This window comes from Arabidopsis lyrata, assembly GCF_000004255.2.
Source record: "Arabidopsis lyrata subsp. lyrata unplaced genomic scaffold ARALYscaffold_6, whole genome shotgun sequence".
NCBI lineage: Eukaryota > Viridiplantae > Streptophyta > Magnoliopsida > Brassicales > Brassicaceae > Arabidopsis > Arabidopsis lyrata.
In genome coordinates this window covers 9,383,296-9,405,396 of record NW_003302550.1, presented here as the reverse complement: position 1 = coordinate 9,405,396, position 22,101 = coordinate 9,383,296, and the positions used below count along the sequence as shown (strand labels likewise).

The 22,101-nt window shown below is 38.7% G+C and overlaps 3 protein-coding genes across 7 annotated transcripts; 2 read left to right on the top strand and 1 right to left on the bottom strand.

The window, feature by feature from the left end:
- Positions 1-1,992: 1,992 nt before the first annotated feature.
- Positions 1,993-7,308, top strand: LOC9308073 (zinc finger protein ZPR1). 2 transcript variants are annotated; one of them, XM_021022933.1, is made up of 17 exons: positions 1,993-2,175; positions 2,507-2,705; positions 3,203-3,247; positions 3,460-3,500; positions 3,624-3,705; positions 3,877-3,921; positions 4,132-4,188; positions 4,537-4,596; positions 4,691-4,818; positions 4,904-5,156; positions 5,321-5,387; positions 5,498-5,568; positions 5,655-5,744; positions 6,236-6,344; positions 6,591-6,682; positions 6,774-6,879; positions 7,062-7,308. In XM_021022933.1, exons 2-17 carry the CDS (start codon positions 2,580-2,582, stop codon positions 7,172-7,174), a joined length of 1,485 nt encoding a protein of 494 aa, XP_020878592.1. In that variant the 5' UTR covers positions 1,993-2,175; positions 2,507-2,579; the 3' UTR covers positions 7,175-7,308. The 2 variants fall into 2 exon arrangements, with proteins under 2 accessions (XP_020878592.1, XP_020878591.1); XM_021022932.1 differs by lacking the exon at positions 1,993-2,175 and adding an exon at positions 2,215-2,323.
- A 137-nt stretch (positions 7,309-7,445) lies between these two features.
- Positions 7,446-11,532, bottom strand: LOC9310139 (poly [ADP-ribose] polymerase 3). Of its 2 annotated transcripts, none has more exons than XM_021022931.1 (16): positions 11,365-11,532; positions 11,045-11,283; positions 10,771-10,969; positions 10,557-10,670; positions 10,349-10,476; positions 10,091-10,265; positions 9,877-10,010; positions 9,560-9,797; positions 9,354-9,481; positions 9,195-9,271; positions 8,949-9,109; positions 8,655-8,864; positions 8,470-8,572; positions 8,310-8,392; positions 7,906-8,232; positions 7,446-7,813 (listed from the first exon to the last, which is right to left on the bottom strand). In XM_021022931.1, exons 1-16 carry the CDS (start codon positions 11,416-11,418, stop codon positions 7,739-7,741), a joined length of 2,445 nt encoding a protein of 814 aa, XP_020878590.1. In that variant the 5' UTR covers positions 11,419-11,532; the 3' UTR covers positions 7,446-7,738. The 2 variants fall into 2 exon arrangements, with proteins under 2 accessions (XP_020878590.1, XP_002872003.1); XM_002871957.2 differs by having other exon boundaries at positions 11,045-11,286; positions 11,365-11,531.
- A 2,788-nt stretch (positions 11,533-14,320) lies between these two features.
- LOC9310138 lies at positions 14,321-16,660 on the top strand. 3 transcript variants are annotated; one of them, XM_021022940.1, is made up of 5 exons: positions 14,321-14,548; positions 14,719-14,905; positions 15,331-15,542; positions 15,630-15,897; positions 16,264-16,660. In XM_021022940.1, the coding sequence occupies exons 1-5, from the start codon at positions 14,472-14,474 to the stop codon at positions 16,552-16,554; spliced, it is 1,035 nt and encodes a 344-aa protein (XP_020878599.1). In that variant the 5' UTR covers positions 14,321-14,471; the 3' UTR covers positions 16,555-16,660. The 3 variants fall into 3 exon arrangements, with proteins under 3 accessions (XP_020878599.1, XP_002874071.1, XP_020878600.1); XM_021022941.1 differs by having other exon boundaries at positions 14,459-14,548; positions 14,637-14,905; XM_002874025.2 differs by having other exon boundaries at positions 14,322-14,905.
- The last annotated feature ends 5,441 nt before the right edge of the window (positions 16,661-22,101 follow it).

The window sequence follows — 22,101 nt, the reverse complement described above, 5'->3', positions numbered from 1 at the left end:
TTACCGCGTGAAAGAAATACGTAAAGTTCTCCAAATAAATAGGTATGGCATCAGTGCAGTTATGGAGACATTTTATTGAGGGAAAAGTAACACTTGATGTATAACACATGTACGATGTCTAGTTCAATGCATTTTTTTCATTTTTGTAAGTCAGATTATGGGCATCATGTGGGATGAATTTGGAAGACACCCTTAAAACTTCTGAACCCACCACACCAATATCCCCACCGTTACGCAGACACTGCACATTTTGTGACATTAATATAATTTTTGGTGTTAGGGAAAAGAGTATTTTTCAACCCGAACAAATTATAAAGTGCATTTTTATATCTCAACAAAGATACAATGCTTTTTTTCAACTTCAACTCTACAAAAATTCAAAAATACTACCCAAATTATTAGATTTGAACGTAAAACTACATTGACTTAAACAAAATTAGTCAACCGTTTGTTTTTGCTCACTTAAACGACACTATAGTGACGAAGTGTAACATTCTTTTGGTTATTTGAATCCAAAAACTCAACACGATGACAACAAAGTGTCATTTTATCTTTATCAGTGTTATTTTGTCTTAACTAAATAGCGTCGCTTTATTGATTTTATAGACTCGAATGACCAAATCGACGTTGTTCGGTTGAGTTTATGGACTCAAATAACTACAACGACGTCATTTAGTTAAGATAAAATGATACATCATCGCCATCGTGTCATCTAAATGAGCGAAAACAATGGGTTAACTAATTTTGTATAAGTCAATGTAGTTTTACGCTCAAATCTAATAGTTTGGATAGGTTTTTTGAATGTTTTTAGAGTTGAGGTTGAAAAAAAAACACTATATATATATCTTTGTTGATGTATAAAAACGTACTTTGCAATTTGTTCGGATTGAAAAACGTCATTTCCCCTTTGGTGTTATCAGAGTTATGTGTGACGTACATTTTTTCTAATTTTTTTGACCAAATTAATAATAATAATATGCTAATATTGATTTATTATGTACTAAAGTTCGTTAGTGTATAAATTATACTATCATATTATAGTAATATAGGTAAAAACTATAATATTGCATGGTTCATTTTTTATAGTTAACTTTAATCTTTATTACCATCTATAATATTGCATGATTTGTTTTTTCAATCCCGAAATATATATAAAATCTTGTAGATCTCGTTATGCAAAAAAATTATATGTAAATAAATATTATTTGGCATAAATTTTTCTCGAGACTTTGGTACGGTGGAAGTTAAAGTTTATGGACTTTGGTCCAATTGGAGCTGGATAGAGAACTTCATCCTAGTGTTTCTTCAGGGATGGAAGTGAGCAAAGTCACCGATGTTTTGTAGATAGTTCATGGAAATAACAAAATATTCTTTTAGAATTAGGATGGTATTGCTCCAAATTGAACGACGAGGCACCATTCATGGGAGTATGCAATCTTCGAAGGAGTATGTCCCAACTGCATTCCGAGTTGAAGCACTGTTGTGGATGATGAGATCATACCTCATCGCTGAACAAAAAATTGGTGTTATTTTTATTACGGACTGTTCCAAATTGTTGAAGATGATATCTGCACCAATATAATAGCCAACCTTTGAAAACTATCTAGACGAAATTGAGAAGAGTAAAAAAGCATTTCCATCTTTTACCTTAAAGCTAATTTTTCGATAGTATAAATATAAAAACGGATAAATTAGCAATGAATGTTTGTATTCTCTCGCATCTTATATCATATGCAAATAATATTCCTTTTATTTGGTTCTATGAGCCCTTTTAATATCCAATGGAAACTATATGAACATCATTTTACTATAGTCAATATCATGGATGATGAGTTTAACACGTACGAACAAAGTTGTGTTGACCTATATTCATCAACACAGTTTTTATCCAAAATTTTAAAGTTTATGTAGATATAGGCTATGGTCAAATTTTTGTCAAAAAAATATATATATTGTAGAACGGATAATTATGATTTGACCTATTTTCCCTCGTTTCCAACTGAAACGACGTCGTAGACAAAAAGAAAAAGAAACGAACGAACCCTAAATCTCGAGGAAGCAGAGCCGAGATTGATTCCCTCTCTTCGTTTTCTACTTTCTTGCTCCTCTGCTCGTTTTTCTCCCGGCGACGTGACCTCTCTGTCTCTGTTCTGTTCTGTTCCGTGTCTACTAGAGGTACAAAGCTCTCTGTTCCGTGTTCTGTTTCGTATCTCTGCTCATAGCTCTCTTCTGTCTCGAGACTCTCTTATCTCTCTGATTTTGTATTCTATGGTTTAATCTTTTTGAATCCCTGGAACCTTGCCATTATCAGATTGGTGTTTAGGTGAGGAACCAACTTGTCTTAGTAAAAATTCAAAAACTTGTTTTTATGAAATTTTGTTCTTCTTCAGCTTCAAATATGAGTTCAATATAGACCCTTATAGAATTAGCTGTTGATGGGCTCAAAGTTTCATGCTTTTAGCTTGTTTTTTTGTTTCCTAATGTGTTTGCTCACAATTCAATTTAGGTCTGCATCTTCTGGGAATCACTGACTTTGCACTTAATCGGAATTTTCGGGATTGTTTGGAGAAACTTTGGAGATGATGGACAACGGAAATGATCAACAAATTGATGTTAGATCAGTGGTTGAAGCTGTTTCCGCCGATCTTTCCTTCGGTGCTCCCCTCTATGTGGTTGAAAGCATGTGCATGCGCTGCGAAGAAAATGTATCTCTTCCTCTCATACACATACACTTACATAGAGATTCCTGATGTTGGTGGTTATGTGATCTTTTTTCATAGGCAGAGTTATAGTGTTTGCAACCTTTGTTAACTTAGATAGTGTCTAGGAAACAGGCTAGTTTCTCTGTAGCCTTTGTTCTTTAGTTTCAGCTTGTTTCCAATTGTGTACATGCATATAGCTGTTGTGTACTTCAGCATTATCATTAGGTCTTTCTGCAATCCAATTGTTCTTTAGATTGCCATGAACTGTAGTAGGGATGAAACTCAACTTATTGGCTATGTCTTGGTGATGGACTGAGAAATTTGAGGTGATATATATTGATACTTGTGGTTCTGTGGCAGTCAATTGGAAATCTGTATATGGTGATACTAGGTGTATTTGTACCGAATCCTTTTGTAATAATCCTTTGTATGAAATTTCTTGGTCTTTCTCCCGATCCTTCTTCTATGCATAAAATAGCTTCTAATTTCATTTTTTGCAGGGAACAACCAGATTTCTATTGACCTTAATTCCTCACTTCAGAAAGGTATGTCATACCCTGTTTTGAAGAGTACCAATTTTGTTCATTTTCCAGATCCAGATTTCTCATACTTAGCTCCTATGAATTGACCACATTCTCGGGCGTTAGATTTCTAGTTGGTTTAACGAAACATGTTTTCTTGGTTGTACGTTTTATTTAAACCTTTCTATACCTTGTGTTAGCTTACAAGATTATTGCTAACTTACTTCTTGTTACAGGTCTTAATATCTGCATTTGAATGTCCACATTGCGGAGAAAGGTACAAGTTTACGAATTTGAGATGATTTTAAGTATTCATTGTTCAAAAGAATCAGTAGATATTTTCTGTTTTTTCTCAATCCAAAAGATGTACCTTTTATTTTATCTTTGATCTATTTGATAGGAATAATGAAGTTCAATTTGCGGGCGAGATTCAACCCCGAGGATGCTGTTACAATCTAGATGTTCTAGCTGGTGATGTGAAGGTAGAATTTCTGTTCTTGTCTGTACATTTTAGTTCTTTTAATTTGGAGATATACTTACCATGTAGTAGAATGTAGCCCTCCATGCTTATTATAAGAAACGGGGTTATCTGTTTTTAGTTGTCTCTCACTCTTTACACTAATTATTACCTTCTTATATCTGTCTATATGCAGATATTTGACCGACAAGTTGTGAAATCTGAATCAGCCACTATTAAGGTGAGTGGTCTTATTAATTCTGGGCATGTCATTGCTTCTTTGGATTCAAAATACTCCGATTTTGCAAACCTGAGCTGCTTCGTGTGCATTTATTAGAAATTGCTTCCCCTAACATTTCTGAAAGTTGTGAATTAGTTTGCTTATCATACCATGAAAACGGGGCTGATTTGAAGCTGGAACTGACAGAAGTTTGCGAATATATGTCTTCAGATTCCTGAACTGGATTTTGAGATTCCACCAGAGGCCCAACGTGGAAGTTTGTCTACTGTAAGTCCTTAATATCTTAACCATCTTGTTATGAACAGTTCATTTCTGGGGGTATTTATATATAAGAACAAGAACAACCTAAAACGTGTGGTCTACTCGTGAGAACATATCAGTGGTGCATTTAATGACAATATAGTAATCAAACTGTCACTTCGGCAATAATTATTAGGAAGATCACCATGAGAACCCTATCTGTGTTACTTTGTTAGCTTCAACCCAGTGCAAGCAGCTGGGAAAACCTCTTGTTGGTGTTAGAGTCTAGTAGTCCTATGCAACTTCGTTTCAGATTGTTAGTTTTCCTATTACCTAGTTCCTTTCAACAGCTCCCTTTTTTTTATTCATTTACAGGTGGAAGGGATATTAGCACGGGCTGCCGATGAACTGAGTGCCCTTCAAGAAGAACGCAAGGTAAATTATGTCTGTGAGCTGACACAATAATGTTTTATGACCAGTTTGATTGTTTTTCAGTCAAGAATAGTAATCTATATATTTTGCTGGACAGAAAGTTGATCCTAAAACTGCTGAAGCAATAGACCAATTCTTGTCCAAACTGAGAGCTTGTGCTAAAGCAGAGATATCCTTCACCTTCATTTTGGATGATCCTGCTGGAAACAGTTTCATTGAAAACCCGTAAGTATATATAATTTGGAAATTCCTAAAATAGGGAGAAGTTATGTTTCTTTTATTTGCTTATGACAAGTTTACAACATGCTAGACATGCTCCATCACCAGATCCCTCTTTAACCATCAAATTCTATGAGCGGACACCAGAGCAACAAGCAACACTTGGGTATGTTGCTAACCCATCTCAGGCTGGACAATCAGAAGGAAGCCTTGGCGCACCTTCTGCTAAAACAGCTTATGTACCTAATGGAACAATCGGAGCAACTGCTGGTCATCGTGCGATTGCTCAGAGTAATAGCACTGATATTTCCGACAACTTGTTCAGATACTCTGCGCCTGAAGAGGTAACTCCTGACTCTGTAACTTTTGGAATAGTTTTTGTTGAATGTTCTGTTTTAGGTTATTATCACTCAAGAAAATAAATCAGTGCCCAAGGTTTTAATTGTGAGAGTAAAAAACTTAGATCGTAATAAGATAATTTGATATCCCATTACAATATTTTTAACAGGTGATGACTTTCCCTTCAACTTGCGGAGCATGTACGGAGCCGTGTGAGACACGGATGTTCGTGACTAGTATCCTTTCAAAGTTTGGATCCATCCGTTCCTTAGTTTTCTGCAACAAATTTCCGTATTGTGATTGTTGGTGAACTCGTAGATGTTGTTTACCACTTAACAGAAAATAGAAATCCCGTACTTTCAGGAAGTTATTGTCATGGCATCTACATGTGACAGTTGTGGCTATCGTAATTCTGAGGTTGGGTTTCATTGGTTTGATCTTGTTAGAGAATTTCAGATATATGCGTGGTATGTTACTAACTTTTTTTGGGTTATCCTGAGCAGTTGAAGCCTGGTGGTGCAATTCCTGAGAAGGGAAAGAAAATTACTCTCTCTGTGAGGAACATTACTGACCTTAGCCGAGATGTTATCAAGGTTAGTTTTTCGCTTCAATCTGTTTTGCACCAGTTCTCTTAGAAATCTCTAGAAGAGTGGCGGATAAAGGGAGATTTCCCCGTATCAATCTATGTATCTTAAAGTAGCTAAGAATGCCACAGTTTAAATTTATGCCCTTCCAGGATATATGTAGTTTAAGTTGGGTAAAGATTTGACATGGAATCTTGCTCACTGCCAAATTATACATTGTAAATTTTCATGTCCTGGCACAAAATAATATATTTAGATAGTGGCAGGTGTTGTGAAAGTGCCAGATAAGTGTCAAAACTTTGGGATCAGATGTAATACAGGCTTGTTTGATCTTTCTGGGCCTTTGGTGTGGCTATATAACACATCTGATGGCAATATTATAGTAGACAACCTTATGATCCACTACGTAGGCTAGTAAATGGGTTATAATATATGTTATTTTTAGAGCAACACCTTCTAATATGTCACTAATGGTAAATTTTGTCGATCGTGTGTATTAGTCGGACACTGCAGGAGTGATAATCCCAGAACTTGATCTGGAGCTAGCTGGTGGTACACTTGGTGGAATGGTAACAACAGTGGAAGGGTTGGTCACACAGATCAGAGAAAGTGAGTATGCCCTTCAAGTCTCAACATCTCAGCATTATCCTTGTTATAACCATTTTTAAGTGAGCTAAGTACTCTAGAACACAAATATTGAACCATGGCAAAAATCAGTAATCCAAGTATCCTATATTCCGCCTTACAAAGCTTTTGTTGTTGGGATGATGGAAGCATTTCGAGATTTGTAATTACCAATGATGGATTATAGCTCCTATCTAGCTACTGATTGAAGTATGGTATGGGTTCTCACAGGCCTAGCGAGAGTTCACGGATTCACTTTTGGTGATAGTCTGGAGGAGAGTAAGAAGAACAAGTGGAGAGAATTTGGAGCCAGGCTCACTAAGGTAGCAACTTTATTAATTATTAGCCTTGTCATGTTCTTGAGGTGAAAGAAAAAGCAATTATGAAGATGTGCTTTCTTTTCTATTCTTGCAGCTCCTAAGCTTAGAAAAGCCATGGACTTTGATTCTTGACGACGAGTTAGCAAATTCCTTTATTGCACCGGTAACTGATGATATCAAAGATGATCATCAGCTCACATGTAAGTTGCTCGTTTACCCTTACTATGCAGCCTGAAGTTGGATCTGAATAAGAACTAAACATTCCTTTTTTTGATGAATTTTGTAACCTGCGTAATGATAAATTAAGACTCAAAATGTGAACTAGGACAGGACTCGGGTTTCGAATAAGTTGTTACAAGTGTTGTTATGTTTGAACTTACAGATGAAGAGTACGAGAGGTCATGGGATCAAAACGAGGAGCTGGGTCTCAACGACATAGACACTTCTTCAGCCGATGCTGCTTATGAATCCACAGAGACAACTAAATTACCTTAAAAGTTGTCTGCATAATTTAATTAATTTTTGTTGGTGATGATCAGACTGATGGATCCGTATGTTGTATTGTAACAATCAGAGAATCAACGAACAAAACTGCTTTATCTTTTTTCATAAAAAAAAAAACATCAAAATGATTTTACACACTGACGTGACAGTTTTTGTGTCTGAAAGACTATCGACTCTGTTACAAAGGTTTGAACTCTGTTTTAGTGTCCAAAACACAGTTTTCGTATCTTGTTTCCTAAATACAAAGTACAAACATATAAACTTTTACACATTAGGCAGCTTCATATCGATGGTATGATGATAAACTATTTACATAGTTATACTTATTACCGTGTAAATCTATTTACATAGCCAAAAAGCTTTACACAGTAGTAGTTATATATATAGCTAAAATAGTTTCCTTGCAACCATAAGAGAAGAAGCCACTTCTTTTACATTCACCATTGCAACCTAGAAAAGAAACATGAAACACGAAAAACCAAAAAACCATCTTTTTCCATGGCTTCTCGCCGCCCAAACCTCTCAAAAAATCAGAAACCGTGAGCTGTCAGTAATCTACTCTGGTTCGACATCGACTATCTCAGTTCCCTTCTCCTCGTACTTCACTTCCACCAGGAACCTTATACTTGTCTGCCAAGTAAACCAGTACTTAATAAGCCAAGGCCTAAATGTCTTGCTGAACAAGTTAAAGTAAAAATAGATTCAGCTTTTCCTCTACTTACCTGTTTGGGATCATACACCGCGTACTCGTTGTATTCAAGAGGACTGTCCTTATGTTCTGATGGAACCAATCGTCCGCAAGGAACCTTTATGTCATCTCTCCACATGAAATGCTCCGACTCTTCAGTTTTCTTCCTCCCTAATCCTTTCACTCCTATCTTCTTCTCTTCCAATGTCTTTGTGTCCTCTGGTGGATTTGTGAATTCTGTAACTTCCTCACCAAGGGAAGCGACGGCTAATACAAGAAACCCTTCTGGTCTATCCACAGCTGTGAAACCGTACCTTGCAGCTTCTGCAGCTGCATCTGAACACACTATCGCTCTCCCAAACTGAAGAGATAAGCACCACAAAGAGACTGTTATGATCTAAACAACTAGTGCTAAAACAGAAGAAAAGCATTAATTACCATATAACCGGGGACTGGAAGAGAGCAGACAGCAGGTAAGAACCCTTTGTAGATATGTCTCAACAGATTTGAACTCCATGAACCTACGACAAAGAAAACACCAAATAACACATTGACCAAAACAGAGAAAGAGCACTAACCCTGGATTTTGACTCCTTACCACACCATAAAAGAACTTTGTTCGGTAGCTTCTTGATGTCATCTAATGAAGGAATTGCGTTTGACTCAACCGCAAAAACATTCTGCACTGACACACCATACTCCTAAAACAACACAATAATTCATAATTAATAGTCAAATTAGATGAAACGTTTGTGAAGTGTAAGCCAGGAGACAGAGACTTACAACGTCAGAGACTTTCACAGGCTCATAAGTAGTCTCAAGGTACTTAACAATCATCTTGTAATCTTCAGACTCCTTGTCTACCACAGAAATCTTGCAACCAAGTTTGTTGTACCGATCAGACAACGGGTCATCGAGTGTGTCTCCTCGCATATCCCCTATCAAACGAGATGCTGTGTTTATGTCCCTCACCGTCTCAAAAGCAGAGGCCGCCTGTCACATGGATCCAATACTATTGAACTTCACTGTATTGACGTACAAAACATACAACAAATAGATGATAGTGACTTTACTTACATGGTCTGCAAGTTCATGGACATCGTGCAATCGCATCGGCCTTGTGCTGTGTAGCAATGAAAACCACCGGGAGCTGAAGTCTGCCCACATTGCTTCAGCTTTCTGACCTGTCTCCTTTGTTGTCTTGACCTTATCAACAAACTCCAGTAATACCTCTTCGCCTGAAAAAATCAGAGCGACAACACACAAGTCAAAATCATAATAGAAAGGAGTAGCACCCGAATATTTTGCTCCACCATGCCTTACATCGTTTCAAGTGGACATCAGTTAGCATTCCCATAGGTAGATCAGGAGGATCCAATCCAAGCTCCATCAACGCGTACCTGCGATGAAACACCAAAATCAGAACATTCACAAGTAGAGAAGAGTTCTTGATAGAAATGAAGAATGTGCCAGGAACAGTACTTGTATATCTCTTGACCACACAGAACTTTAATGAAGTTTGCAACAAACGAATCAAGCTTGCAATGTGCAGAAGCAACGCCAAGCTGCCTTAGACCAAGTGCCCCACTTCTCACTTCGATTCCATCATCCTGCATAATCCACACATAACATCAATAATCATCCAACTTAAAAGGTGACTTTAGCCACACAAGGTACAACAGTTATACCATATCAATTGGGAAAAACTTATGAGGCTTCTTTTGAATCTTTTTCTCACGTTCCCATGGCTCGAATTCATTTCCTGTCATCTCCTCAAAGAGCCTTGCAAACTCTTTGATCGCAGCATCTTCATCCTCCCACTCCTCGAGCCTCTCTTCCGAATTAGGGTCATCTCCTACTTTTCCTCTCTTGAAGTACATATTCAGGTTGCTCTCTGGCACCGTGATTAGCTGCATAATACAATACCTACAAAAACCAGCAGATCAGAGAACCCTTCCTGCCTCAAAAAACAACAAAAATCTTAAAAGGTTTATCAGAATCATACTCATTACGCCCTTTTCCCAAATCGCATATCGAGAAGGCACAGTTATACAAGAGTCCATCTTTCTCCAAGATTTTTCCTCCTCTCTCCTGAAGTTTTGTGTCCATGTAGACTCCTCTTTTCCCATACATTTTGAGCTGAAAAAGATCAAACAAAAACCATATATTTCAAGCTATCCCATTTGAAATTAGCATTACGTAAATGAGCTAATCGATACCTCAGCTGATAAGGATTCAATCGCCTCCTCACTAGGATCTTGCTTATCCCATGGAATTCCTTTCCCTTCCACAGAAAGATCACTGACCACGTCATAAGCTTCAAGTGGCTGAGCTTCATGCTTCTCCACGCTATCGATCAACCATGCTTCACTCACAACAGGTAGACCTTGTTCCCTTGAGGAACAAGTAACAACATTGAGTTAATAACTGGAAAACGAAAACAAACAAATCTAGTACTACAAACCCTAAACCCTTACATTGCCTCCACCATCTTTGACGTACCACCTCGTTCTCTTTCAGCCGGCGAAACCACCAAACATGTTACACCTTGAACAGTATTGGAGACTTTCCCACCGTTTCTTTCGATCTTTTTCTTCCAATATTGCTGCAATAACAGAGAGGAAAACCACTCTTTAGTGTGTAGTAAAGATAGAAATCACAAGAAAGATAGTCAGGCTACGTTACATGTGTTCTGGTGAGACGTCCCATGAGAGAGATCATCATTCCCGCGAAGGGTTTATCAGCAGAGCCTAACTCCCTTTTAGGTCGACTTTTAGGGTCCTGGTGTTTCTTGATCAACTACATCAAAACAAGATAAAATGACAACTCAAACAAAACAAATCAGGGAAATAACAGAACCAAAGCATGATTGATTGGACCATTAGTTTGGGAAACTTACATCAGAAATAGCAGAGTTCATGACGGAATCAGGGATTTTAACTGGCTCTTCCTTTCTAGGAGGATCTTTCGTACTATACACGCAACTGCACCACTCACTAATCTCACCTCCACATATGAATCTCTTTTCATTGTCACAAATCAAATTACCTCCGCATAAAGGACATTTTTCTAACGCCCCATAGAATAGTAAATCTTGACTGCTCACAAAAAAAAATTACTTTAAACTCTATTTAAAAAAGAAAGTTGTTGTTGAAACGATCTATGAGACTAACCATTGAGCAAGCAAGGTCTCTTCTGGAGCAGAACAATCTTGACCGTTGATTTCAAGAACTTCTTTAATCTGATCAACGGACAGATTCTCCTCAACCGCTTTGCAAAACTCATTGTACTCAGAAGCAGCATCTCCGGCACCGTTGACTGAACGGCCGTTATCGTTTTCCGACTTCGCCTTCTTCTGAGACTGTTCAGCTTCTGGAAGCTTCCCTTCTGCTTTGTGCTTCCGCAAATTTCCCTTCTAAAGAAAACAATGGATTAAGTTAAATGACATTACTAACAAAAAAAAACTTAAAAGATCAATTGATGTAGAAATTACCTTTTGTTCGTCCCCAGACATGTGTGCGTGAGATCTTGTCTCGTGTACCTTCATTGAGTAAAATCTTTGAATTGTGATCACACGACTAAGTTTTGTTTTTGAGTGTTTTATGAGAATCTCACTTTTAGGAGTTCTGTTTTACAGATTGCAAAAATATAATATAGAAAGATGAAAGGTCCTTTGTATTAACGGTGCAACGAGAATGCTACTCTGTCTTCTCCGAAGATCAACAAGTGGTCTCGAGCATGTAGGGATACGCCACGTGTCGAAATGGAGTCTCTTTCTGTGGACAGGTGGTTTTGGTCTCAAGTTATTTCTTTGTTTTTATCTCTTTACAATCTCTGCATGTTGCCATCTTCCATCTTTTTATGTGTGTGTCGTGTCATTGTCTCTATGGTGATCCTTCGTTAAAGTAGCAGCATCATCTTCTGTAGTAGTTCGCTTCGGTTAAATTTGGTTGGGATTCTCCAATTCAGTTTTTAAACCGGAAATTACCAAAACAAAGAAGACTTGAAACAGGAACTAATTTCCAATCATGTATCGTTGTTTCAGTCCTAATGACCGTACAACGCATGAAATTCTTAGAGGCTTTGGATTCTATTAGCACTTCACACAAATTTAGAAAGTTTTAGACATTTAGGATCTTTCGTCTGGATTGTGATTTACTCGATACAGATTATTTAAGCCCTATACATAATGACATGATTTGAAATTTTAAGAGATAGCCACATGCATTCTTCTGGATTGGTTAGTTAAATTAATTGTGAATATCAATTTATACAAAGAAAAGGTTGTTTACATCATTTTTATCCCTAGCTATGAACAAAACAAAATACTAAGCTGTAAATGGTTGCACCTCTAGATGAAAAAATTGGATGAAAACTAGATTTATCTTAAATTTTACTATTTGAGATGAAAGTGTAAAATCAATTATTCATCTCTTTCATCTCTAATGATATGAACAATGAAGATGAAAAAAAAAGAGGGAAAAGTTTTCATCCATTTTACAGGAGATGAACAAAATGAAAACTATTCATCTCTATTTTTTTTTATCTCATTCATTTGGTGGATAACAATTTAGAGCCTAAAATTCTTGTTTTTAGTTGGCCTTATAAGAACAATTAGAGAAAAAAAAAAAGGAAAGAAAGTATATATATAGAACAAAATAGAAAAGTGAGAATAATGGATACACACTAATATACAACTGCATGCAGAGAAAATTTCAGATACACACACAACATTCACGTTCATTATAATTTTGGTAAGTGTTGTATTATTCAATTTCCAGTTTTTTTTTTTTTTTTAATCTGTTATTTTCTTAGATATCATCGATTATTAAAAATAACATACTATAGTGTTCTGTTTAAAAAAAACATTACATTTTACTTTTATTATTACGAGATTTCTTTATTTAAAAAAAAAAAATTTCTATAAGTTCAAATTTATAGCTGAAATATTTTTTCTATTGTTAGTTTTCTATTTGGAGTTTTTTTATAAAAAAAAATCTAACTAACTTTATTTGTAAAATAAATTTACACCTGATATATAAAATCTGATTAATATTAAACATTTTTCACGATTTATGAATTATTATAGGGAGACTCACAAAAATGCCCCTTTTTCAATACCCCTTTTCAAAAATGCCCCCTATGGATGTCCATTTTTAAAAATACCCCTTTTATGTACAAAATGACTAAATTACCCTTCTTTAATAAAAGATATCATAAATATATAAGGAAATATAACAAAATTAGGTCCACAAAATACAAAATATTTTTTGGCGGGAAAAGTGATCCCCCAATTTTTCCCGCCAAAACACTTGTAAAAATTTGTAAAACCTTTAAAATACCTTGTAAAATTTTCCCGTAAAATTTTTTCCCGCCAAAAAATTTTTTTTGCGGGAAAAGTGATTCCGCAATTTTTTTGCCGTTAAATTTTTGGCGGGAAAATTTTTCCCGCCAAAAATTTACAAGGTATTTTAAAGGTTTTTTACAAGGTATTTATAAGGTTTTACAATGTATTTTAAAAGGTTTTACAACGTATTTACAAGGTATTTATAAGATATTATAAGATTTTACAAGCTATTTTATAAGGTTTTTACAAGTTATAAGGTTTTACAAGTTTTTTATAAGGTTTTACAAGTTATAAATACCTTATAAAACCTTTAAAGTACCTTGTAAAACCTTTTAAAATACATTGTAAAACCTTACAAAACACTTGTAAATACCTTGTAAAAAACCTTTAAAATACCTTGTAAATTTTTCCCGCCAAAAATTTTCCCGCCAAAAAAATTTCGCAAAAAAAATTGCGGAATCACTTTTCCCGCAAAAAAAAATTTTTGGCGGGAAAATTTTTTGGCGGGAAAAATTTTTACGGGAAAATTTTACAAGGTTTTTTAAAGGTTTTTACAAGTGTTTTGGCGGGAAAATTGCGGGATCACTTTTCCCGCCAAAAATTATTTTGTATTTTGTGGACCTAATTTTGTTTCAAATAAGGGTAAAATAGTCATTAAAAATTAAAAGAGGGCAAACTTAAAAATAGACTCTCAAAGGGGGCATTTTTGAAAAGGGGTATTGAAAAAGGGGCATTTTTAACAATTTCTCATTATTATACTCCTATATATCGACTTCATGTAAAGTGTAAACTGTATCAAAATCCATACAATATAATATTACGTCAACATACAAACTCCATACACGAAGATTCATGAGAAAAGAACAAATTTGATTGTTTTTTTTGTTAACAAGATACATTGTATGAATCTAACCCATGATGATAAATGACAATGCAACAATAATACTAGTACGGCTCTAAGAGTCATAGTCAAAAAGAGATTGTTATCATAAGACAGCAATTACGCATGTCAACGTCACAATAATGCGTGCTACTACTACCATCCTCCTACTGTCTGCTACGTCAACAAGTGGATTGCAATCTGACGGTGATTGTGTCACTTTTCTTTCTCACTCCATCTCTCTCTCTTTTACTAATTTCTGTGATAATTAAACTGAGAATTTATAAAATAAAGAAATCTAGAGAGGAATTTTCATACACACTTAACTAAAGACTTTGTAAGTATTCCCAAATATGGATCTTCTAGTATAAATATGAGATCGTTAGTTTCACCAAGGCTACAAGCCTACAAGCATCTCTCCATCTCAAATCATATTCACTTAAAAATCAGGTCTCCTCTTTTTTTTTTTATCTCTCACTCTTATCAGATCTAAATTTTGGATTTCTTGTTCAGTACACCAATCTTTAAACTGTTTTAGGTTTATATATAAGAATAATGATGTTTTCGGTGATGGTTGCGATCCTTGTTTGCCTTATTGGCTACATTTACCGATCATTTAGGCCTCCACCACCGCGAATCTGCGGCGTTCCTAACGGTCCTCCGGTTACTTCTCCAAGAATTAAGCTCGATGATGGAAGATATCTTGCCTATAGAGAATCTGGGGTTGATCAAGCCAATGCTAACTACAAGATCATTGTCGTTCATGGCTTCAACAGCTCCAAAGACATTGAATTTCCCATCCCTAAGGTACACTTTCATTTTCTACTTAACTCTCGGACATGTCACATGCCCATTTTTACCAGTTTTGATACTTATTTGCATTTATTTTGCTATATGTAATCGAGGATATTGTTTTTTTTTTTTTTTGTCCAAATGAGAATTCACTGTCTTTAATTTGGTTCTTTAAAAAAAAAGCATTTGTTAATGGTAAACGCTATACGCAAATAAATAAAACGCCGTTTGAGTTTATGTTTTATGAAGAACTGAAAACGTTTTATTATTTGAAAATATAAACTTTTTTTAGTTATAGAAAAGCATGTCATATCTAGACGCAAACGCAAAATTGACTTTTGAAGCAACCACAACCTTAAATGCAATGAAACAATTAGTTTCATTTTATCAAAATAAAAACAAAAAAAAGTTTCGTTACCTGTCTTTTTGATTTTTTACAGGATCTAATTGAGGAACTTGGGATATACTTTTTGTTCTACGATAGGGCAGGATATGGAGAAAGTGATCCACACCCATCACGCACAGTTAAAAGTGAAGCATACGACATTCAAGAACTTGCCGATAAACTCAAGATCGGACCAAAGTTCTACGTTCTTGGTATATCACTAGGTGCTTACTCGGTTTATAGTTGCCTCAAATACATTCCCCACAGGTAATAAAGATTTGGATTGATCGTGTTCTGTTTCTTACACTTTTCTCTTGTGTCTCATAATTTAATGTTCTTTTGTGGGGTCCATAGACTAGCTGGAGCAGTCTTAGTGGTTCCATTTGTGAACTACTGGTGGACTAAAGTGCCTCAAGACAAATTGAGTAAAGCGTTGGAGCTAATGCCAAAGAAAGACCAATGGACGTTTAGAGTGGCTCATTATGTTCCTTGGTTGTTATATTGGTGGTTGACTCAAAAACTGTTTCCGTCTTCAAGTATGATCACCGGGAACAATGCGTTATGCAGCGATAAAGATTTGGTCATCATAAAGAAGAAAATGGAGAATCCAAGCCCTGGCATGGTAATGAGCTAAAACTTTTTGTTGCATTTTATGACAATGCTTGTGGGTTAAACTGTAAATTTGGAATACATTCATGTGTCAAACTGTAAATTCGGAATAGAACAATAGAAAATGTTCAAGGGGGAAATTAATTGAAAGAAGAGTTCATGGACAGATTGATTTTGATACAAATTCATGTGCTATTGGGAGTAGTACTGTCTTAGAAATATAGGGGTTAAAATAAAAGTTTTTAGAAGCTCATGGGCCAAAAATGGAAATAACAAATAAGGTTTTGGATCCATAGGTTTCTTTCAGCCAGTCTCTTGTGTATTTAGATTTTACACATTTTGACCCTACATCTTATTTAATGATCTATTCCAACCCCAGGAAAAAGTCCGGCAACAAGGTGACCATGAATGTCTTCACCGGGACATGATAGCCGGATTCGCGACATGGGAATTCGACCCGATTGAATTAGAAAATCCGTTTGCGGAAGGCGAAGGATCGGTCCACGTGTGGCAAGGGATGGAAGACAGAATCATTCCATACGAAATTAATCGATACATATCACATAAGCTTCCATGGATTAAGTACCACGAAGTCTTAGGTTACGGACATCTTCTAAACGCCGAGGAGGACAAATGCAAAGACATCATTAAGGCACTTCTTGTCAACTGATGATCATCTATATTATATACCTTTACTACACAAGATCCCATTAATAGTTTAGCTTATTTAAGAGATTTATTTGATGGATTATCATATTATAAGTTTGTAACTAAAATGAATAACCTCTAAAATAAAACCAACATGTATTGGTAAGAGAAAAAAAATTAGACTTTTCTCTCTCAGGCACGTCTCCCGATGACTCCTCAAAGAAGTTAGGGTTTTCAAATTTTCCAGATCTCACCTACTTTATTTAACCAAATATGGTAACTTTTCCCCTTTTCCTCCCCATAATGGCTTCTCCGGTGACCCCCTCGTCCTTTTCCGGTAGCATTCCGGCCCGTCAGTGACTGCTTTCCGTCTCCCTTCGAGCCCCTCTCGAGGTTGGTGGTGACCAACCATTTACTGCGGTGTGCAGCTCTTCGCCTCACTCCTCTTCTGAGTTACTCTCGGTCTTTCAGGTTTACTTAAAGCTCATTCCTAGTCTTCCTCTACCCCGTCCAGCTACTCTCTTTTCTTGGGTCATTCCTCACCCACTATGGCAAGCCGCCTCACTAGATCTGAGAAAGAAAAATGGGTCGCCGGAACCCTTAAAAGCTCTCGCCGCCGGTCCCCTGTCCGCATCCCCCAATGCGATACCTCTGCGCTCATTGAGGAAAACAAGCTTACCCTTATAGGGAGAGTCACTAACTCAACAGTTCAAAAGCCTAAAGCTGTTGTCAACTACATGCCTCAACTCTGGAATCTCGAGAGTAGAGTTGTCGGCAGAGACCTTGGTTCTGAATGTTTTCAGTTTCGTTTTGAGAGTGAAGCGGACCTCCAGTCTGTTCTTCGAAGAGGTCCTTATCATTTTAAGAACTGGATGCTCATTCTACAACAATGGGAACCCATTATCTCTGACACTTTTCCAGCCTTCATCACCTTTTGGATCAAAATTCATGGTATCCCTCTCCATTTCTGGTCGGACCAAACTATTCGCACTATCGGGAAGGAACTTGGTACTCTGGAGGCGAGAGAGGTCTTAGAAGGTCGTGTCCGAGTCCCTATTAATGGCCTAGCGGCTCTGGAAATGTCCATGCCTATCCGGCTTCCTGATGGTTCTATCAAAACTGTGGAACTAGAGTACGAGAAGCTAGAGAAACATTGTTTCAACTGCTTTGAACTCTCTCATGAAAAAAAGGACTGCCCTCTTCCTTTAGTCTCTAGATCTCTCGGCATTAATCAACTTAAGGCGGCTCAACGTATGGATTCTGAACGCAGGCGCCAAGAAGAGAGAAGAGAGGACAGGCCGCCTCCTAGGCCTCTACCTGTGGGAAGCCGGGAGAACAGAGCTGCTAGTGGGGGAAGAAACAGAGGCCTCTCTTCCCCTAGGTATCCCTTAGCTAGAGATACCAGACGCTTCTCTCCATCCCGTGATTCTGGAGCTACTCACTCACAAAGGAATCCCTCTCGCTCCAGGAGGGACGAGGTAGTCAGGCATCGTTCTCGTTCTCCTGACCGTCATTACTCTGTTTCTAGAGATTTTACTCTTCAAGGTCATAGACGCCAATCTCCAAGGGACATTGGGAGCGCCTACTCTGCTGATTTTAGGCCCCACCATCCTAGAGGAAGGGAGACCTCAAGGTCTGATTCACGGCGCAGTCCACCAAGGCTTAGCCCTATTCATCGCAGCCCTCCTCGGAAACCTGACTATGAGGTTGTTGCTCGATCCGGTAGATCTCACTATTCTCAATCGCCTCCACCTTGCCCTCCCCTACCCTGCCCCCCAAGTCTTCCGCCTCCTAGGCCTGCAGGGTTGGAAATTGGTGAACCTTCCAGTCTTCCCCATTCAAGAAGACCTGCCTTGGAAAGAATCTCCCCACGAATCACTCATACAGCCTCCCTCCTCACTACTTCCAGGTCTGGTTCAGGGCACCTCCAAGATGTGGAAATTCAATATGCGGGAGATAATACTCAAGATCTCCCTGGTGATGTACAGAATTCTTCGCTGGTTCCTGGTGATCTCAGAATTCACACTTCCCTCAGATTGGGACCAATTCCTCCAGCTGCTCCCTCAAAACCCAAAGGAGCCCCAAGGAAAAAAGCTCCTACTACTACCAAACCTAAGACCTCAGGGAGGAGAAAACCAGCTAAGGCCTCCCCTAGGAGACGTGTTGTCCGCAGCCCTCTCCAAGGAGTTAGTCTGAAAAAGCGCACCGTCACTAGACCAAATGCCAAGAAGAAGCTTAATGTGGATCCTCCTGCCAATGAGGCAGATTTACCTGAGCGTCAGGATACAGTGGACCATGGTCAAACAAGTGCTCCACCAATTAACATTATCCCAGCTATCACCAAGAGTACGGGGGATTTTCGGATCCCATCAAACCCCCTTCCTTAGCTATGGTGAGCTGGAACTGTCAAGGGATAGGGAGCCCCTTGACAGTTCGTCGTCTTCGAGAAATACGCTTCAGTATTTTTCCAGACATACTGTTCCTTACTGAGACCAAGAATCAGGATAGCAAGGTGCTAGAGGTAGTTAACTGGATGGGTTATACTCATCATTTCACTGTCCCTCCTTTGGGTTTAAGTGGAGGTTTGGCTTTATTTTGGAAGGACGCAGTTAACCTGGAAATCTTAGAATCTTCTCCTAATCTCATCGATACCCAAATCAAGTGCAAGGATCAGCTCCTCTTCATCTCCTTTATATATGGTCTCCCTCAAACAGAAAACAGAGCAGCATTCTGGGATTATGTCTCCAATCTCGGCTCTGATCGCTCAACCCCATGGCTACTCACTGGGGATTTTAATGATACACTTGATAATTTCGAAAAGGTCGGAGGTCCTGCCCGATGTGAAGGCTCCTTTATCCCTTTCCGATCCTTTGTGGCGCAGAATGGCCTATGGGATGTTAAACACTCCGGGAATCACTTCTCGTGGCGAGGCTGGCGGTATGACCATTTTATTAAATCTCGTTTGGATCGGTCTCTGGCAAATTGCGGCTGGTTTGAAGCGTATCCTGCCGGTCGTTGTGAGTACCTTCGTTTCGAAGGGTCTGATCATCGACCCCTTGTTACGTTCTTGGATGATTGTAAGAGGAAGAACAAGGGCCTGTTTAGGTTTGATCGGCGCCTTCGTAACAATGAAGAAATTCGAACCTTAGTGGGCCAATCTTGGAGAAGCCCACATGAAGAATCTGTCTTGGAGAAAATTAATCGGTGCAGAGCCCATATTATTAAGTGGACTAAGGCCCAAAATGCAAACAGTAGCCGTTTAATTAAGGAAGCCCAGGAAGCCCTCGAAGCTGCTCTCTCTTCTTCAACTCCTGATCAGCCTTTCATTACCTCAACCACAGCGAGCTTGGAAAAACTTTACAGAGATGAAGAATTGTTTTGGCGACAACGGAGCAGGATTCAATGGCTACAAAGTGGAGACCGTAACTCGGCTTACTTTCATGCTGCAACAAGAGCAAGGCGAGTAATTAACAATGTCTCTGTAATTGAAGATGAGCAAGGAAATGAATATCATGATGAAGACCAGATTGCTAATACCATCTCCTGCTACTATCAGTCCATATTCACAGCGGGACAACCCTCTACCAATTCAGTTGTGGAGGAAGCTCTGGTTCCCAAGGTCTCGACTGATATGAACCGGCAACTTATATCCATCCCTTCTCTTCTTGAAATTAAGGAGGCAGTGTTCTCTATTCATCCGGATAAAGCGCCTGGTCCGGATGGTTTTTCTGCGGGTTTTTACCAGTCTTTCTGGGATATCATTGGTTTAGATGTTTCTCGAGATATATGTCTTTTCTTCGAATCAAGCTACCTTTCCCAGAGGCTTAATGAAACTCACATCCGTCTGATACCTAAAGTTACTAGTCCAAGGAAAGTCTCCGACTACAGGCCTATAGCTTTGTGCACAGTACACTACAAAATCATAGCTAAGATCCTCACCAAAAGGCTGCAACCCATGCTCTCTTCTCTCATCTCCGTCAATCAATCTGCCTTTGTTCCTAACCGTGCTATCTCTGACAACGTTTTAATCACTCATGAAATCTTACATTTCTTGCGCACTTCGGAAGCTAAGGTACGATGCTCTATGGCGGTTAAGACTGACATGAGTAAGGCCTATGATCGAATTGAGTGGCCTTTCTTAGAAGCAGTCCTCCGACGTCTTGGTTTTCATGACAAATGGACATCTTGGATCATGGCATGCGTAGGCTCTGTTTCTTACTCTTTCCTAGTTAAAGGTACTCCAAAAGGGCAAGTTTTTCCTTCCCGAGGCTTACGGCAAGGGGATCCTCTTTCCCCTTATCTTTTCATCTTGTGTACCGAAGTGCTTTCGGGTCTTTGTCATCGGGCGCAACTTCGTGGCCAATTACCGGGTATCAAAGTGGCTCGGGGTAGCCCTCCCATCAACCACCTTCTCTTCGCCGATGATACGATGTTCTTTTGTCGGTCTAACCCTAAAAGTTGCAACAAGCTAATGGAAATTATCTCTCGCTATGGAGAAGCATCGGGCCAAGTCATCAATGTTACTAAATCGGCCATTACTTTCTCTGTTAAGACTCCTCCTTCAGTTAAAGAGGCTGCTAAATCCAAGCTGGGTATAGTTAATGAGGGCGGAGTTGGAAAGTACCTAGGACTACCCGAACATTTTGGTAGGCGAAAGAAGGATATCTTCACCTCTATTGTCGATAAGATCCGCCAACGCTCTCACAGTTGGACCTCTCGCTTCCTCTCGGCTGCGGGAAAGCAAATTCTCCTAAAGTCCGTCTTAGCAGCGATGCCCCTCTACGCTATGTCGTGCTTCAAACTTCCTCTCTCCCTTTGCAAAAGAATTCAATCCATTCTTACTCGCTTTTGGTGGGATGACAAACCAGAGAAGCGTAAGATGAGTTGGGTTTCGTGGGACACGCTAACTCTTCCCAAATCTGAAGGAGGCCTTGGTTTCAGAGAGATTGCACAATTTAATGATGCCCTCCTAGGACGCATCAGCTGGAGAATTCTGAACTGCCCTGAATCCCTTCTCGCCAGGGTTTTGCTAGGGAAATACTGCCATGAGAAACCCTTCCTAGAGGTCTCTATCTCCTCCTCCTGCTCTCACGGGTGGAGGAGTATCATGGCAGGAAGAGAGGTTCTTAGGAAAGGGTTAGGATGGACAGTTGGGGATGGCAACTCAATAAACGTTTGGAAGGATCCCTGGCTTTCTACTGCCCTGCCCCTTGTCCCTTTTGGTCCTCCTACTTTGGCTGCTCATAACCTTAAGGTCAGTTCTCTTTTACTTCCAAGCTCCAACGATTGGAATACAAGAGCCATTCGCCATCATCTTCCGCACTATGAGAGCACCATCCGCAAACTGATCCCAAGCTCAAGTAAAAAGAAGGACTCCATGGTTTGGTTACCCGAAAAATCCGGCGCCTACTCAACTAAAACAGGATATGTCCTGTCCAAGCTTCACTCTCGAGCTCTGGGACCTGAGTCCTTCAATTGGAAATTAAATATCTGGCAATTACGTCTTCCCCCAAAACTGAAAATGTTCCTCTGGAAGATTAAGCGCAGAGCACTCCCGGTTGGAGATAAC

What these genes read in the sequence shown, in the direction of transcription:
- LOC9308073 (XM_021022933.1), top strand. Translation starts at nt 2,580, where the DNA reads ATGATGGACAACGGAAATGATCAACAAATTGATGTTAGATCAGTGGTT. An exon ending in AACAGTTTCATTGAAAACCC is followed by an intron (nt 4,819 to 4,903) that starts GTAAGTATATAT and finishes ACAACATGCTAG; the next exon opens with ACATGCTCCATCACCAGATC. An exon ending in GATACTCTGCGCCTGAAGAG is followed by an intron (nt 5,157 to 5,320) that starts GTAACTCCTGAC and finishes TATTTTTAACAG; the next exon opens with GTGATGACTTTCCCTTCAAC.
- LOC9310139 (XM_002871957.2), bottom strand. Translation starts at nt 11,418, where the DNA reads ATGAAGGTACACGAGACAAGATCTCACGCACACATGTCTGGGGACGAA. An exon ending in TGAACTCTGCTATTTCTGAT is followed by an intron (nt 10,671 to 10,770) that starts GTAAGTTTCCCA and finishes GTTTTGATGTAG; the next exon opens with TTGATCAAGAAACACCAGGA. An exon ending in CAAAGTTCTTTTATGGTGTG is followed by an intron (nt 8,393 to 8,469) that starts GTAAGGAGTCAA and finishes TCTTTGTCGTAG; the next exon opens with GTTCATGGAGTTCAAATCTG.
- LOC9310138 (XM_021022940.1), top strand. Translation starts at nt 14,472, where the DNA reads ATGAGATCGTTAGTTTCACCAAGGCTACAAGCCTACAAGCATCTCTCC. An exon ending in CATATTCACTTAAAAATCAG is followed by an intron (nt 14,549 to 14,718) that starts GTCTCCTCTTTT and finishes CCGATCATTTAG; the next exon opens with GCCTCCACCACCGCGAATCT. An exon ending in AGAATCCAAGCCCTGGCATG is followed by an intron (nt 15,898 to 16,263) that starts GTAATGAGCTAA and finishes TTCCAACCCCAG; the next exon opens with GAAAAAGTCCGGCAACAAGG.